The sequence below is a fragment of the Manis javanica genome, chromosome 16, assembly GCF_040802235.1.
Source record: "Manis javanica isolate MJ-LG chromosome 16, MJ_LKY, whole genome shotgun sequence".
Lineage (NCBI taxonomy): Eukaryota > Metazoa > Chordata > Mammalia > Pholidota > Manidae > Manis > Manis javanica.
The window spans coordinates 47,216,619-47,230,665 of NC_133171.1; the positions used below are offsets into that span (position 1 = coordinate 47,216,619).

General features: G+C 43.1%; 1 protein-coding gene across 26 annotated transcripts in view; it reads right to left on the minus strand.

Annotated features, from left to right (window-relative positions):
* Positions 1-983: 983 nt before the first annotated feature.
* Positions 984-14,047, minus strand: part of TRERF1 (transcriptional regulating factor 1) — a 186,536-nt gene continuing 173,472 nt past the window's right edge. For 22 of the 26 annotated variants that reach the window (XM_037005603.2, XM_073225126.1, XM_037005599.2 and 19 more), the window contains 3 exons: positions 10,811-11,014; positions 8,007-8,254; positions 984-4,705 (listed from right to left, as the gene is read on the minus strand). In XM_037005603.2, the coding sequence (XP_036861498.2) occupies positions 4,381-4,705; positions 8,007-8,254; positions 10,811-11,014 (777 nt within the window). In that variant the 3' untranslated portion in view covers positions 984-4,380. The remainder of the gene's footprint in view (positions 4,706-8,006; positions 8,255-10,810; positions 11,015-14,047) is intronic. The other 4 variants (XM_073225143.1, XM_073225139.1, XM_073225133.1 and 1 more) reach the window with 1 other exon arrangement.

Sequence of the window (14,047 nt, forward strand, 5' to 3'; positions counted from 1 at the left end):
AGACTGGGAATTTGTGGAATTCAGAATTGACTTTAAGTGAACTCAGAAGGTTTCATTTACATCCACACACATGGATAAGCAAAACCTGAAAGATCAGAAAGGTGATTAATTAATGTAACAAGTACTTGCTGGGCACCTACTATGAATTGCTGTGTGTGCTGGTGATGGTGAGGGGCTTCAAAATATTAATGTAGCAGGATGTTTCCTTTTCCCAATGGTGGAACTGGACCAGGTCCCAGGCCCTTGTGTGTTCTAAGTAATAAATTCTTTGGCAGGAAGGAGTAATGTCACAGTCATCTTTATACACTTTCCACATGTATAATACAGTGTGGAATAGTGTCTTGGACATGGGGCTCATGAATACTGAATGAATGAATACAAAAGTAGGAAAAAGTTTTCAGATAGGATACCAGAGCCTCTGGAAGCAGAATTTAAATTTACAACACTGGTTAAATATGCACCGATTCTAGAGGAACAGCTATTTAATTTGATATAGGACTACCTTAAATTGATAGCTAAAATTAAAGTAAAAAAAAAAACCCCAAAGAACCTAGATCAAGGTCTTGAACAGTATGTTCAACCTAAAGCAAATTCTGTATAAAATCCAGAATTTCAGATTTATGTTAAATTGGTTGTTGACCATTAAAAAGTAAACAGACTCTTCAGAATCTGGAAATCCAGATTAACAATGAATAAAAACCAGGGTGGGCTGGGCCTTGAGATACCTGGGTGTAATACTGAACTCCCCTAAACCACAGTTTGAGTACTACAGTTTCAAGACCACTAACCCTTCAAGGGGCTCATCTGCTGTTTCAGTAGCAGGAAAGTATGTCCTGGCTGGCCTGGAGGCACTCTGATGAGCATTCAATCTGACCAGCAGACTTCTAAACCAGTCTACAGAAACCAACTAACAGGTACATTTGCATTTATCCATCATTGAGAAGCCATTTCAGTGTCTAGAAAGAAGGAATGTTTAAGCCAAATGAAACTCAAAAAGATAACATTTTATTTTCAGAGCAGCTGATGCAATATTGAATCAGGTTTTCACAAATAAATAGGACAGTTTCTATTTGGTTACATCTCTTACTTGATGAATGCCTATCTATAGAACTGTAATAAATTTCTGAGGTGGCTAATGACTGGAATCTTTTCAATAAAATTCTTCTGGCTCTCTTTCTAAAAAAAGTATTGTGATCATTTAAAAAAATGCTTATCACTCAGGGAAAAACAACTTAGAATGCCACAGTTGTTTTTGATTTTAAGGAATGCACCTTTTGAGGACGAGTCTGTAAAACTTCTTTTTATTTGTTACATGTGATGTTTAAATATAACTTTGCTTTCAAGCTTTGAACTTTTTTTAAACCCCTGGTAAAATAAGACTTTTGGCTCACCTTAACAAAAACTGAACTAGGAAGAAACCTTTTTAGCAAAATGTATTATAAAATTCACTAGAAAATACTGTCCTCTATTTTGCCAAAATGTTACATAAAATCCTTATTAAAAATACACACATTACAAAAGAAAAATTATGAATATGCTATACATAAGTGCTTTCAATATGGACCAAGGGACCTGCATTCCGGGGAAAATACAGTTAAGCACACTAGATACTGTGATGTCAACTTATATAGTGCAAACCTGAATAAATTACATCCTGAAATGGGAAAGCATGCAAAGTCATTTGCTGAGAATAGAACATAATGAAGTCAGAACAGGAAGCAATCACAACCACTATTAAAAAATGTTTTTGTTTTTATTACATTAATTTTTTTCAAAAATACTTTTCTTTACAATAGAACTCCTAGAAAATATTTACAACCTTCCTCTAATAAAATATAACAGCAGTTAAATATATCTGAAAATAAGATGGGTTTTTCCATAAAATATATCTGTTAACTTTTTATATACAAGCTTTCTCAAAGAGGTCTATATTCACTAATGAAAAACCATCTGAAGTAAACAGTAACCATGTTGAAGACATTAACCTTTAGGAAGAAAAGTTCTTTGGGGTGGGGGATGGGTCAGGGGGAAGCTAAAACACAACACATACATGCAGGCAGAATCATTTCAGGAAAAAAAAAATTAAGTGCAATATTTTACCATGAAGTCAAAATTTTAAGTTGGTATCAAGAAATACTAATTCAGGAATTTGAACTGTCCCATTGAGGAGGAGTTCTTTGGTTATTTCAAGTAAAAACTGCTTACACCATACTGCATGAAAAATCAAAATTAAATTATGCATTATATTTTTGCCTTAGCAATTCAGTTATTTTTAATGTTTAAAACTGGAACAGCTGGGCAAGTCTCCAAACAGGACGAATACATTTGCTTTATAAGCATTTTTCTGGGTGTTGTCTCATTTGATAGACAAGCTTCCATAAACCCAGTAGCAGAACCATTCCAGAATCACTCTGACACCTTCAAGCGGAGGGAAGCAGTCACTGGGATAGATGTGATCAGCTGATATTACAGTTGGAATCGTCCTGGAGCAGTTCTGCCACAAAGCTGATGCACACTGCCTGGGCAGCTCCTACCCAAAGCATACGAGAGAATGACCCATCTGAAATGGCAGCAAATTAAAAAAAAAAAAGACATTTTTTTTTCCCTAAAGAAAAGATGAAGGAAACCTCCAACACCTCTTTTCTGAAAACAGAATGATGGAAATGAAAAGAGTCTTTGTATTTATTTTCTGTCCATGGCTTTCCTGAGATTCAGAGAACACTGCCTGTGTGGGGCCGCTGTGGGCCATGACGGTGTGCTTTTGCAAAATCAAACTTAAAAGATGATCAGGCCCCATCTTCATGCTTCCACTGACATTCTAATGCCAAGCTATTAATGTGCCAGCCAAGTGGCCTGAAATGATTGCCCCATCTACAGGAACGGGGGAACCAACCTACTTGGGGGTGAAGCAAGGCCTGAAAGCCCCCATTCTGGAAGTCAGGAAGCATTCATGCCAAGGGGGAGCTGCCAGCAGCAGTCTCTCTGCACAGGGGCTGCCTCCCAGTCTGAAGGTGCACACTCACGTACCCTAATGGGGATGGAGCAGTCTGACTCAGCTCAAAAGCCTGAGCTACATGCCATTTGTGAAGGATTACAGGTTTATTCCCTTCAAGTACAAACAGCAACCCTGCTACAGGGACAGGAGGAGGCAGAGCAGAGTTATGTAGCTTGGAGAATTCTAGAAGTGCTTTGGTAAATGACTTTAATGAATACATTCATTGTTTGAATGCAAACATTGCAGCTGAAGTGGTATCTGAAACCATTTTTTGTTTCCCTTTAATGCTATTTCCCTTTATTTGCTACCAAATTGGTTAGAAAACCCCTTTTTGCAGAGCTTGCATCAAGCTAAACTTTGATCCAGCATTGGTGAATTACAGCAAAATCCCAGTGAATGAGGTTTCACAGTACTTCCAAGTGGCACATAGTCATTTCAGAACTCCACTGACGACTGACAGTGTTGCAAAAAAGAATGGGCTCCTCCCATCTAATTTTGGGGCAGAGAACACTTGGCACCCAGGTATTCCCATGAGTGCCCCTCCACCACCCTCCCTAAAAAGCACCCCGGTAACTTAATAGTTGGGGTTATTTTCCTCCAGATGGCTCATGCCGAGACACAGCTGTGCCAATTCAGGAAGCCAATCAGTCCCCAGGGAACATGGACTGAGGACACACTTACTCTACGAGGTCCTTAGTAGATCATTGCTGTGGAGTGAAAGCCGGAAATTTCATATACAGTACTGAGTTCCTAGAAACAGGCCAATGAGTGACAGGCAAAGCAGGAAGGAAACTTATTTTCACATTTGGGCAACTTTTCAGATGACCCGTGTGCTAGCAGAAAGCTGTGGACCACGAGAGCTTGCTCTGCTCCCTGGAAAGCTACCCCCTGGAAAGCACAGAGTCTCCTGGCAAAGTCTCCAAGTTCACTGCGAACTACAGAGTGAGGTCAGAACAGAACCAAAATAACTCTTGGTGGGAAAGGATGGCCAAAGGTGGCCTGCTTCGCACATACATATACGTACAGTTGCCGCAAGCTTTGGGATAAAAGGTAACCAGGATGGTTGACATCTGAAAGCAAAAGAACATGAACGTCAGGTTCATGCCTTGCCAGGAATGAGTTCATGGGAATGTAGCCCAGAAGAAATACCTCTTAAACAGAGTTGTGCCAGCCAATTACTTATTCCACCCAACCTCCCACAAAAAACAATTTTTTTTTTAAATAAAAGGAAAAGAAACTGGAATTTTTTTCTAAACCTGAATAAAACAACCACTTTTTAAACAGGTAGTTAAAAATGGTTACAAAACAAGCAGGCAGTCCAGGTTTCCTGAATAATGAAGACAAAGGCTGCGGGGTTTTGCTGTCTCCGAGTGACAAACAGGGCTTTATAGTTCTGTGTCACCCTGAAGCAAAACTGAATCTTGATCATCCAAGAGGAGATCGGTGTCCACGACCTCAGCCTCTTCCATGACTCCTCCTAACTGCTGGACAACGTCGTCATCAAGGATGTCCACGTCCTTGACAGGTTTGATGAGACTCAGCTGGTCCAGGGGCAACAGCCCTGGTGCCCCCACCGGCCCCGTAGTCCTTTCGATCGTGGCTGCCATTTCGGCCGCAAAGGCCGCCTTCTGGGCCTTTTGCCTCTGCTGTTCCTCCTGCTGCCTGTGAGTTTTCATGTGCGCATTTCGGCTTTTGATCTTGAAGAAGACTCTAAAAATGGAGGAAAAGCATGTGAAATTTAGGGGATCTAAGTTCTTGGAAATGTGGGTGTCCTACAGGGAATAAGGGTGCATGGTCTGACATCTGTTTAGAGTGGCTTTGACTGAGTACCTGGCTCCTTAGCTCTTAGAACTTCCTGACCCCCTGAGCTGCCACCTCACCTCTCTCTCCTCCAAGCAGCAAAGGAAAATGGATGGGGACAGGAACACATTTACAGAGTGTCAGGCTTCCTCCCTGTGACAACGGAACATGAATTCCTGTCCATCTGTGTCTGGAGCACAAGGCCCATCTCCTCCTTCAGCTTCCCCCTTTCTTTCTCCATAATTAACCAAGCCCTCTTGGCCAATCCCAGAATCCCCAAATCTCCCTGCCAAGCTCTCGTAGCTCCCATCAGGAATGGCCAACCATCCACCACTAGTGTCTGTCACATTCTTCCCCAGTCTACCTTCTGGACGACCGGCCTGCACATCCTTGGTATAGCTCCTTCTTTCTCCACCCTCTCCACCTGGACAGTTGTCCCCTGCACTTTTTTGCCCAAGTGTGCATCTCAAGTGCTTCACCAGTAATTCTGTGGCCGAACCCAATGGCCCCCTCCTCTCTTTACATTATACTTGACATCTGAGCTGTTCCCTCACACTTTTCACCTAAGTTCCCTTCTTGTTGGCCATCATAGTACTGTAAGTTCCTGCTGTTTACTTCAGAAAGAAATAGTGGTTCTCAGCTGAGAATCACTACTCTCAGGTGACCTGCCTCCCCAGGGAACATCTTCGTAATGTTCTGTCACAAGTGAGGGGGGGTATTTCTGGCATCTAATGGGTAGAGACCATGGCTAGATATCCTACAAGGTTGAAGGCAGTCCTCTTCCCCAAACAAGGAATTATCAGACTCCAGTGTTAGTGCTGAGGCTGAGAAACCCTGGGACAAGGGACCTGCAAACTATGGTTGGTGGGCCAAATCCAGCCCACCACCTGTTTCTGTAAACTAAGTTTTTCTGGAGCACAGCCACACCTCTTTAGGTATGGTCAATGGTTGGGCTGGGTAGTTGGGACAGAGACAGTACGGGCTGCAAGATCTGAAGTATTTCTATCTGGACCTTTTTCAGAAAAAGTTTGCCTACTGTGAGACTGCCTGTTTTTTGAGTGGGGGGTGGCATAAATACTCTGTATTGATTCCTGGGCTCATAAAGGAAAAAAAAACACCCTGATTTATAAGGCCCAAGTCAAACAGTTGGTACACCACAACTGGATATACTGAACATTGCTTGATGTCATGAATATAATTTCAGCAGCTGAAAGAGGCATTCTGCAGACATTTCCCTAATGTTAGTGCTCGTCCAGAGAACCACCAGGGTACATTTCTATTTTCCATAAAATCTTAACTGGAGTTATGGTAGAAAAAGGTCCCAAGCAACATAAAAACAAGAAAAACACAGAATGGATGTCACTGAAAGACCAGCCAGAGAGCTTGAAATTCTAATTTTTGTTTGTTAAAATGTCCTTTGTCTCCTCCACCTGGTGGAATGAGGCGTTGTAGCCTGTGTGAGCAGAGGGTGGGGAGGGTGCGGGCTACTCTCAGGAAAGTGGCAGGGCCCAAGCCCCCCGACACCCCACCACGGGCAAACAGGTGGAAGGAAATGGCAGTCACCTGAGGGTCCATTATATCAGGTAAATAAGCTTAATGATCAATCTGGGGGCTCATTTCTTCCATGATGACATGAAAATGATACCATGTCCTGGCTCTGAAGGACATCAGGGCACAGAGGAAGGGGGCTGACCCCTGAATCCATGTCCCCATCTCTGCACTTCACAAAGGGAAAGAGAGCCCCTAGTCCCAACACCCTGTGGCAGGTGAGCCACTCAGAGTGGGGTTGACTCAGAGGCTAGAATGCAGTCTGGGCAGGCCTGCACGGTGTCAGGCGCACCTCAGCTGTGCACCGTGACAGGCAGCTCACCCTTCCTGTGCTTCAGTTTCTCTGCTTGTAAAAAAGAAGTCCCTAAAAGCACCTACGTTAGTGGGTTACTATAAATTAATCAGTGCATGTAAAACCCCTTTAAAACAATGCCAGGCAAACAGTGAGCAGCTGATAAATGGCGGCTACTTATTAAGTTGCCTGAAATATTCTATGAGGACAAGTAGTATAAGTAGAGGACCCACTCATACACCAAGGGATGTCTTGGTAGACCTCTAGCAGCTACCTGGTTGATGTCTCGCAGGTAACAGTTCTCTTCACTTTTGAGGCATTGGAACAGGAAGAGGAACTCAGCAAGACTCCTAAAGGAAGTCACTTGTGATAGACCCTCCAAGGGAGACAGGCTCACTGAGAAGTACACTGGAATTCGACACTGGATGCTATTGGAGGGAACTGTGTGCATCTTACCATTAATGCTATTTTTTTACCTCAAGTAAACAAACAAAGCAAACCAACAGGATGGAGCAGTGGTCAGGAGCCCAGGCTCTGCATTTGAACGTGAATGGGTTCAATCAAATCTCAGCTCTGCTCTTACGGGGGGCATGACCTGTGGCAAGTCACTTTACCTAACTTTCGATCTTTATTTGTAAAATGAGGAAAAAAACACTATCCACATCATGTGGCATTTCTAAATGAGGATTAAATGAGCTCATGCGCATAAAGTACACAACAAAATAACTGCTTAGTAAATGTTAGCTGCTATTATTACTACCTACTGTCAGTTTTTTTTCCCCTTAATTGTTGTAAATTATACTTAAAAGAGCAGGGATGACAAATAGGTTTTATCTCATGAGTCAGCTCTGATCAATTGGTTGTGCTAGCTTAAAGCATTACAAAGGAAAGTATTTTAAGTGTTGTCTTAACGTGGTAGCAGAGAGTGTAGTAATTGATTAGTGATGTCTGCCCTGGGCACAGGAATGAGCCAGTAGTGAGTGGTAGGAGAGTTCCTGATTAGGTGTTTCAGAGCCATTCTCAAATCTCTCAGCATGGATGCAACTAGTGCATACAGTTTGGTGTGAAGGGAAGAAGAACGAAGCAGAGCCCCATCCATCCTTTCTGGAAGTGAAGTTTTGTTGCTAGAGGTTTGCTGTCTGAAGACATCCTCGTTAGGCTATACGACATTGGAATGATAATATTCTGAGTCAGAGACAAGGTCTGCTACCCTGAGGCACCATGCAGACCTTCAGGATGGTATGATGGAGAATTTGGAGACTTTAGGTCTTTTTTTCTAGATGAAGAAACCTCAGAGCATCTTGGCCCAGTCCCCACAGAGCAATTATCCATCACCAACTTAGATTCAGTCCCTGGCCCAATCCCACCTACTTGCCACACTCCTTGCAGGGGAAGATGGTGGTGGGGTCTGTCTCGCCGCTGGTGGTGCTGTGAGAGGGCGAGCTCTTCACTGAGCAGTACCCACTCTGAGCACTTCCAGGCTTCTGCTTCCCAGAGGGGGCAGCACCCCGAGCTTTGGTCACCTGGTTGGTGCCACCATGGATGCGGGCATGGCCGTTCAGTGCCTGTCGGGAGCTGAACACCTGGGAAAGAAAGGGAGTGACATGACATCTACAGTCCTGAAAAGGAAATTAGGGTTATTAGTTTCTCAATGGTAAAACATGTAATACTTGAAACAGTGTCTAATGACTGATGCAGGGGTTTTACATAAGCAAACACTGGGCATGTGCCACAGGAAGCAGAGCTCGAATACCACAACCACAAATGCTCTGCTAATACAAAACCCACCAGTGTCAGAACCTGAAGACGAGAGGCAATGTGGTGCAGTCTGAAGCTGCAATCTAGAAATCAGGGGACTGGGAGCTAAATCCAGAGCCTCTAACAGGGAGGCCTCTGGGCTGACTTCCCTAGGTACACCTTAGCTTTTCTATCTGTAAAATGAGAGCACTGGACCAGCTTTCAAGCTTCTTTTAAGATGGAAACCATCCCCTACCTCCCACTCCACTTTCTTCTTTTCTTTTCCCCTTTCCTTTCCTTTCTTTCACTTAAAAACAAATCAGGTCTTACTCAAAAGCTCAAAGTTAAAAGCAGAGGTACTTTGGCTCAAATACAGGCAGTGCCCTAGAATTGAGCCTATTTGCTCAGGTCTACCATCCTGCAGGAAGCCAGAGAACCCCAAGAAACAGCTGGAAAGAAGCTGATTAGCTGCTCTGATGTATTCTATGTTATGTCCAAGTCCCAATCAGTAGCCCACTGTTGAAGCAATGCTTCAGACCCCTAAATTTTATTGCAGGATGATAAAAAGGGGAAGGAGCTGGGTAATTTCTGCTGGGGGGTGTTGTGTTGTATAGGATGTTTGGCTACATCCATGGCCTCTACCCATGAGATGCCAGTAGCACCTCCCCAGTGTGACATAAATATCTCCAGACATTGCCAAATGTCCATTCCCAGTTGAGAACCACTGCTGTAAAGGGATGTGATCCACACTGCTGAATTCTAAGAGTCCTAACCTCTAGCTTGTTAAATGCATCAGCTAATGGGGGTACCCACCAAGCTTTCCAGCGGTATGCAGTTTGCTTCGTGTTAAGTTCAGGAGCTCTGTTTATGGTCTTACAGGGAAAAATACCTATGGCTGATTTAGCAACCAAAACCTCCACGGTGAGGCAAGGAATAGAATCACTTTTTCCCCTGTGATTTTTAAGTCATTAAAAAATATCCACCTTGCCAAGCATTTCTGATTGGGAAAGCTAAAAGACGACTTCCCACTTTACTGTACACCAAAACGATGAATTGAGGAAGCATCCAATTTCTAAACAAATTAATGCAGAAATACTGTCATTAAAAGTCACATTTCAATGATCCCTGGATGGAAACACTCTTTACTAAATGGCAATGATGGAGTGAAGCGTCCAGGTCATTAACCATCAAAGACAGATATAAGCTTTCTGTTCAAAGCTAATGCAAAATGTACATATATTTAACTTTTTCATTTTTTCTTAAATGTAAATTGAGTGAATTTCTGCTTTAAATTCTAAATATTTTTAGGACTGTTACTTTCTTTCTCTAAGGGACAGACTCAATAAACAGCACTCAACACACTGTGGAAAACAGTATTCTCTTAGAAAGCATACAAGCAAAGAGAAGCACTAACTTGGGGAAAACAGGCTTCTTATGAGAGGAGGAATACTCTCATTTTTACGTAATGCCTCTAGAACTTGCGTGCATGGCTGTGCCGGGCTTTAAGAAACCTGATTTGGGACAAGCTCAACAATTCAGACTACTGGGGAACCAGTATGGAAGGAACTGAGAATCCAAAGTTAGTAACTTAAAATAAAAAAAATCCTTTAAAATATACAGGAAGCCTTAGCCTAGGCCAGTACAGATTGTGTATGGCCTTCCTTTACTGCTAAGAATGATCAAATGGTGAATTCATTTTATTTTAACCAAATGATGTTTGTAATGTACTTGAAAGGTACTACATTAAGTAAGTCCACAGACTCCCTTTCAGCCTGTTTACATGATTAATTGGCTTAGTAAATCTTTTTTGTTCTCCCCGAAGAGTAGGAAGATAAACTTTACTTAAATCTTTGTAACAATTTTCTCAAAGTTCAAAATAGTGACATTTGAATTAGTAACACTTTATGGAATATAAAATGCAAAAACCTTCCAGACAGGTGAAACTGCAGGCAGTTGGGGCAAGTAGTTATGTTATAAAAGGACAATCCTTCTCTGTGGGCTCCCCCAGTGCATTTAAACGCATGTTTATAGGGCATGCCCCATGTGACACACATACTGTGACACACATCCCAGAGGAGGGTAGAGGGACCAAGAAACGTGGAGTCTAAGTTCTGGGGGCCAAGGCTTACTGCGGAGCCATGGGCAGTGGCTCTGAGGAGCTCCAGATCACATGCTTTCTGAGGGCAGGGTCCTTCTCTATGTGCTCTCTGAGCATGCAGCATAGTGTCCAACACAGAACACACATTCCAGAAATATCTGCTGGCCGAATGAGTAAGTAATGGGAGTGAAAGAAAGGAAATCATGGCAACGTGGAATTGCCTCAGCCGAACCTTCACTGCTGAACGTGCATCCTTTCTAAAATGCATCATCCTTAAAGCCAGGCACAGCCAGAGGGCCCTTGCTAGTCCCAGATCCCAGGAGGACACAGAGACACTTACAGCCCCACAGTTGGGCATTTCGCAGATGAAGGAGCCCGAGGGCTGGCCGAGGGCCTGCAGGGGTGGCCCCTCTGTGGGAGCCAGGACGGGGCCCGGTGGCGGCTCTGGGGACTTCGGCACTTCACTCTCCTCTTCTCTTGTGGATTTCCTATCTTCTTCCGGGTCCTCCTCCTCCTCCTCTAGCTCTTCTTCTTCTTCACTCGTCTGGTGTTAAGGCAATAAAAGAAAAAGGGGAAATCCCCAAATGGCAATTTTAGTGATAACAGCACCACCGGCCAGGAGAGGACAGAGGGGCTGGACACTGGGGTTTCTTTCTGCAAAAGGAATGGCTGACAGAGCTCTCTGAGGAGAGACAAGGTCCTACAAGATTGGGCCCTTGGGCCCTTGGAATTTCGAGGTCAAGGAAGTCCCCCTGCCCCACTTTGGGTGCCCTCATCACTTACATGAAAATGTGCTAAGGCAAGGAGGAGAGATTTCTGTATGTAGCTTCTCCTGCTTGTGCCAGACGAGCAGACCTTTAAACTGATTAAAACTCGCTTGGGAATTAGCTCTGTCACCCCAGAGCAGCAAGGAGGGTTTTCAAGCAGTAACAATACTACGGAAGCCCCTCTGGAGAGGCTACAAGCTTATAATAGTTTGTTTTACAGGCCTTGTAACACACTTCCTGGGGGGACACCCCGAGTGTCTGATTTGACCCCTGTCCTGTGGAAGCTTGTGACTTGATGTCCCAACACTCCTGCTCACTCTTGTCGGCAAGTAGAATCAAAGAGTGAGCCAACTGCAATGACTTTGAAAATGCAGGAGAGAAAAAGAAAACTCTTATTGATCAAGTTTTTTTGGGGGAGGGTGTCTCCGATCATGGGTTTGGAGAAATGCCTTCCAGAGGCATTCTATGAAGAGTAATGAGAGAAATATTTCCTGTAAGTGGGCATCCTCCCACAGCTGGGCCCCTCCCTGTACCTCACAACAGCAACTGGGTAGAGAATTACGCAGCAGGTCCCCCCTTCCTCAAGGCTGGCGTGATAGTAAGTGGCAGGGGCAGCCTGTGGTAGGCACCCGGGTGGGTTGAGATGGTGGGCTACTGTTCTACTTCTCGATCATCTACTTCCCTTATTCTGCTTTCTCTGTTCTTATCAGGGGCTGAGGGAGGCTGGCTCCTCCAGGCCTTAGTCCTTAGGAGTTGAGGGAATTCTGTCATGTCAACCTCATTTCAGCTTCTATTTTACAGCACTTTACAGCTTATAAAGTGTGTTCATATTTGCTCTGTCACTGAATAGGCTGTAAACAGTCCTCCCATTTTATGAAGGAGGGAACCGAAAGCACGTTCCCCTGCCACTTGTCTCTGCTGGGCCCTCTCTGCACACCCACTGCTTAAAGCACGTGGGCTCCAGTCTGGTTTACCCCAGTGACGGAACTCTGGGTGAGCCCACAATTCCTGGAACTCAGAAGTGAGAATGTCCAGTAAGAAGAGAGATTTCTAATAGTCCTGGTACCCTGGGATCCAGGAACCACAAGCATTCTCTCTTTAGTTTGGATTGCGGGCAGGGGAGAAAGATAATGCCAGTAAATAGGGAGCATTTGGTACTCCCCTGTCGCAGTATTGTCTGTATTTAATATCATATTTATGCATATTTGAGATGATGAGGTAACAGGGTATATTTGAGAAGTGGTACAAGTTTCCAGTGGGTTAAGTAGCATTAATTAGTAATGATTACAGGGAGTACAAATGTTGGCCTCATATATTTTAGAGTGATTTGTGATATAATCTGTAGGTCTTTTACAATACAGAACATATAGATTGATTTCACTTAAGTGATCTTATTCCCATATGAATCTACCATTTGTCAATCTCAAGGAATTTCAGGTAAAAACATGTTATGTCAAACTCCAAGAGTCCACTCCATTCCTTTACAGAACCGGAACTTTGGGGTTTCACCTATCAGTTTACTCATCAGACCATGGCTTTGGCACTTAAAGTATAGAGTAACTTTTAATGACAATGGCACTTGTTTCATGGTACTTGTGTAATTATCATTTCTTTTTTTTTAAACAGGAGGAAAAACCCAAAGTTTAATTACGTAAGTACAAGGAAGCCATAGACATGGGTTCCTATAATTACCATTTTCTCAGAGTGCCATTTTTTGGCTTCAAAACTCTTAGGAGAGACATTCCATATAGCCACACAATTATAGACTAAATTACATGGTACTGTGATTATATATGTCTCAGGAACTTAGGTAGGTTCTATTCCAACTGTCAGTGTATACATGTTCACACTATGATTTATCATAAGCCATATGGCTCATGAAAGTGACTAAGAGATACAAAGATAGGTGGACAAAAACCCTAACATGTAGAACTTTGTATCAACAAGTTGGCCATTTCATGAGGTATTATGAAATTAAACATTTAGTGCTATTGCAAAACTGGTAGAAAGTGGGAAAATATAGGGTGGGGAGGTGTTATAAATTTAACATGGTGCACAAAACCCAGAGCGTCCACAATAAGAGTTTCATGAGGATATTTTATTTCTAAGACATGCAAATGGAATTTGTATATGAGAAATTTTATAAGTTCAAATAGAAATGCTCAACCACACGAATTTACTCAAAGACACAAATGTGAGTGTCACAGTCATTAATGAGGATGATGGTGATGAAGATATAGTGAATGCCTATAAATCAGACACCACATATGTACATGTCTGCATATTTCCAGGGCTCACAGTAACCCTGTGCAAATTTTTCTTTTTTAAGCAAATGAGGAAACTGGTCAGAGGACTTCTTTCCCCAAGGTCAAGAAGTTGCATTGAGATTTAAAACCTGGATTATCTTATTTCAAAACTTGAACCGCCTTCATTTCTTGGTGCTGCACCAAATGCCCACAGGTGAACATGTGTCTGGTTGAACATCGTTTGGGTTTTCAGCTCAAACAGAGAAATCCCGATTTTTCAAATCCATTGGAACCAATTGCCTTTAAATGTCAAAGGGAAGGAAGATATTTCCCCAAATCATTGTCAGTGGACCATGTTGTAGGTAACTTAGGTGCTTAGACCATGAGCAACCTTTGTCCTTAGAGCCCTGACTGCTGTCTTCCAAAGTCAGTTAACTGCATTTGCTAGTTTCTTGAATTGTGATAAATTTAGGGCATATACAGACCCATAGATTCGCCCTGAGTGGGAGCCTGAGCATAGCCAGGGGACAGGGAGATGTGGTCAGCACTTTCCTCCCACCTCCT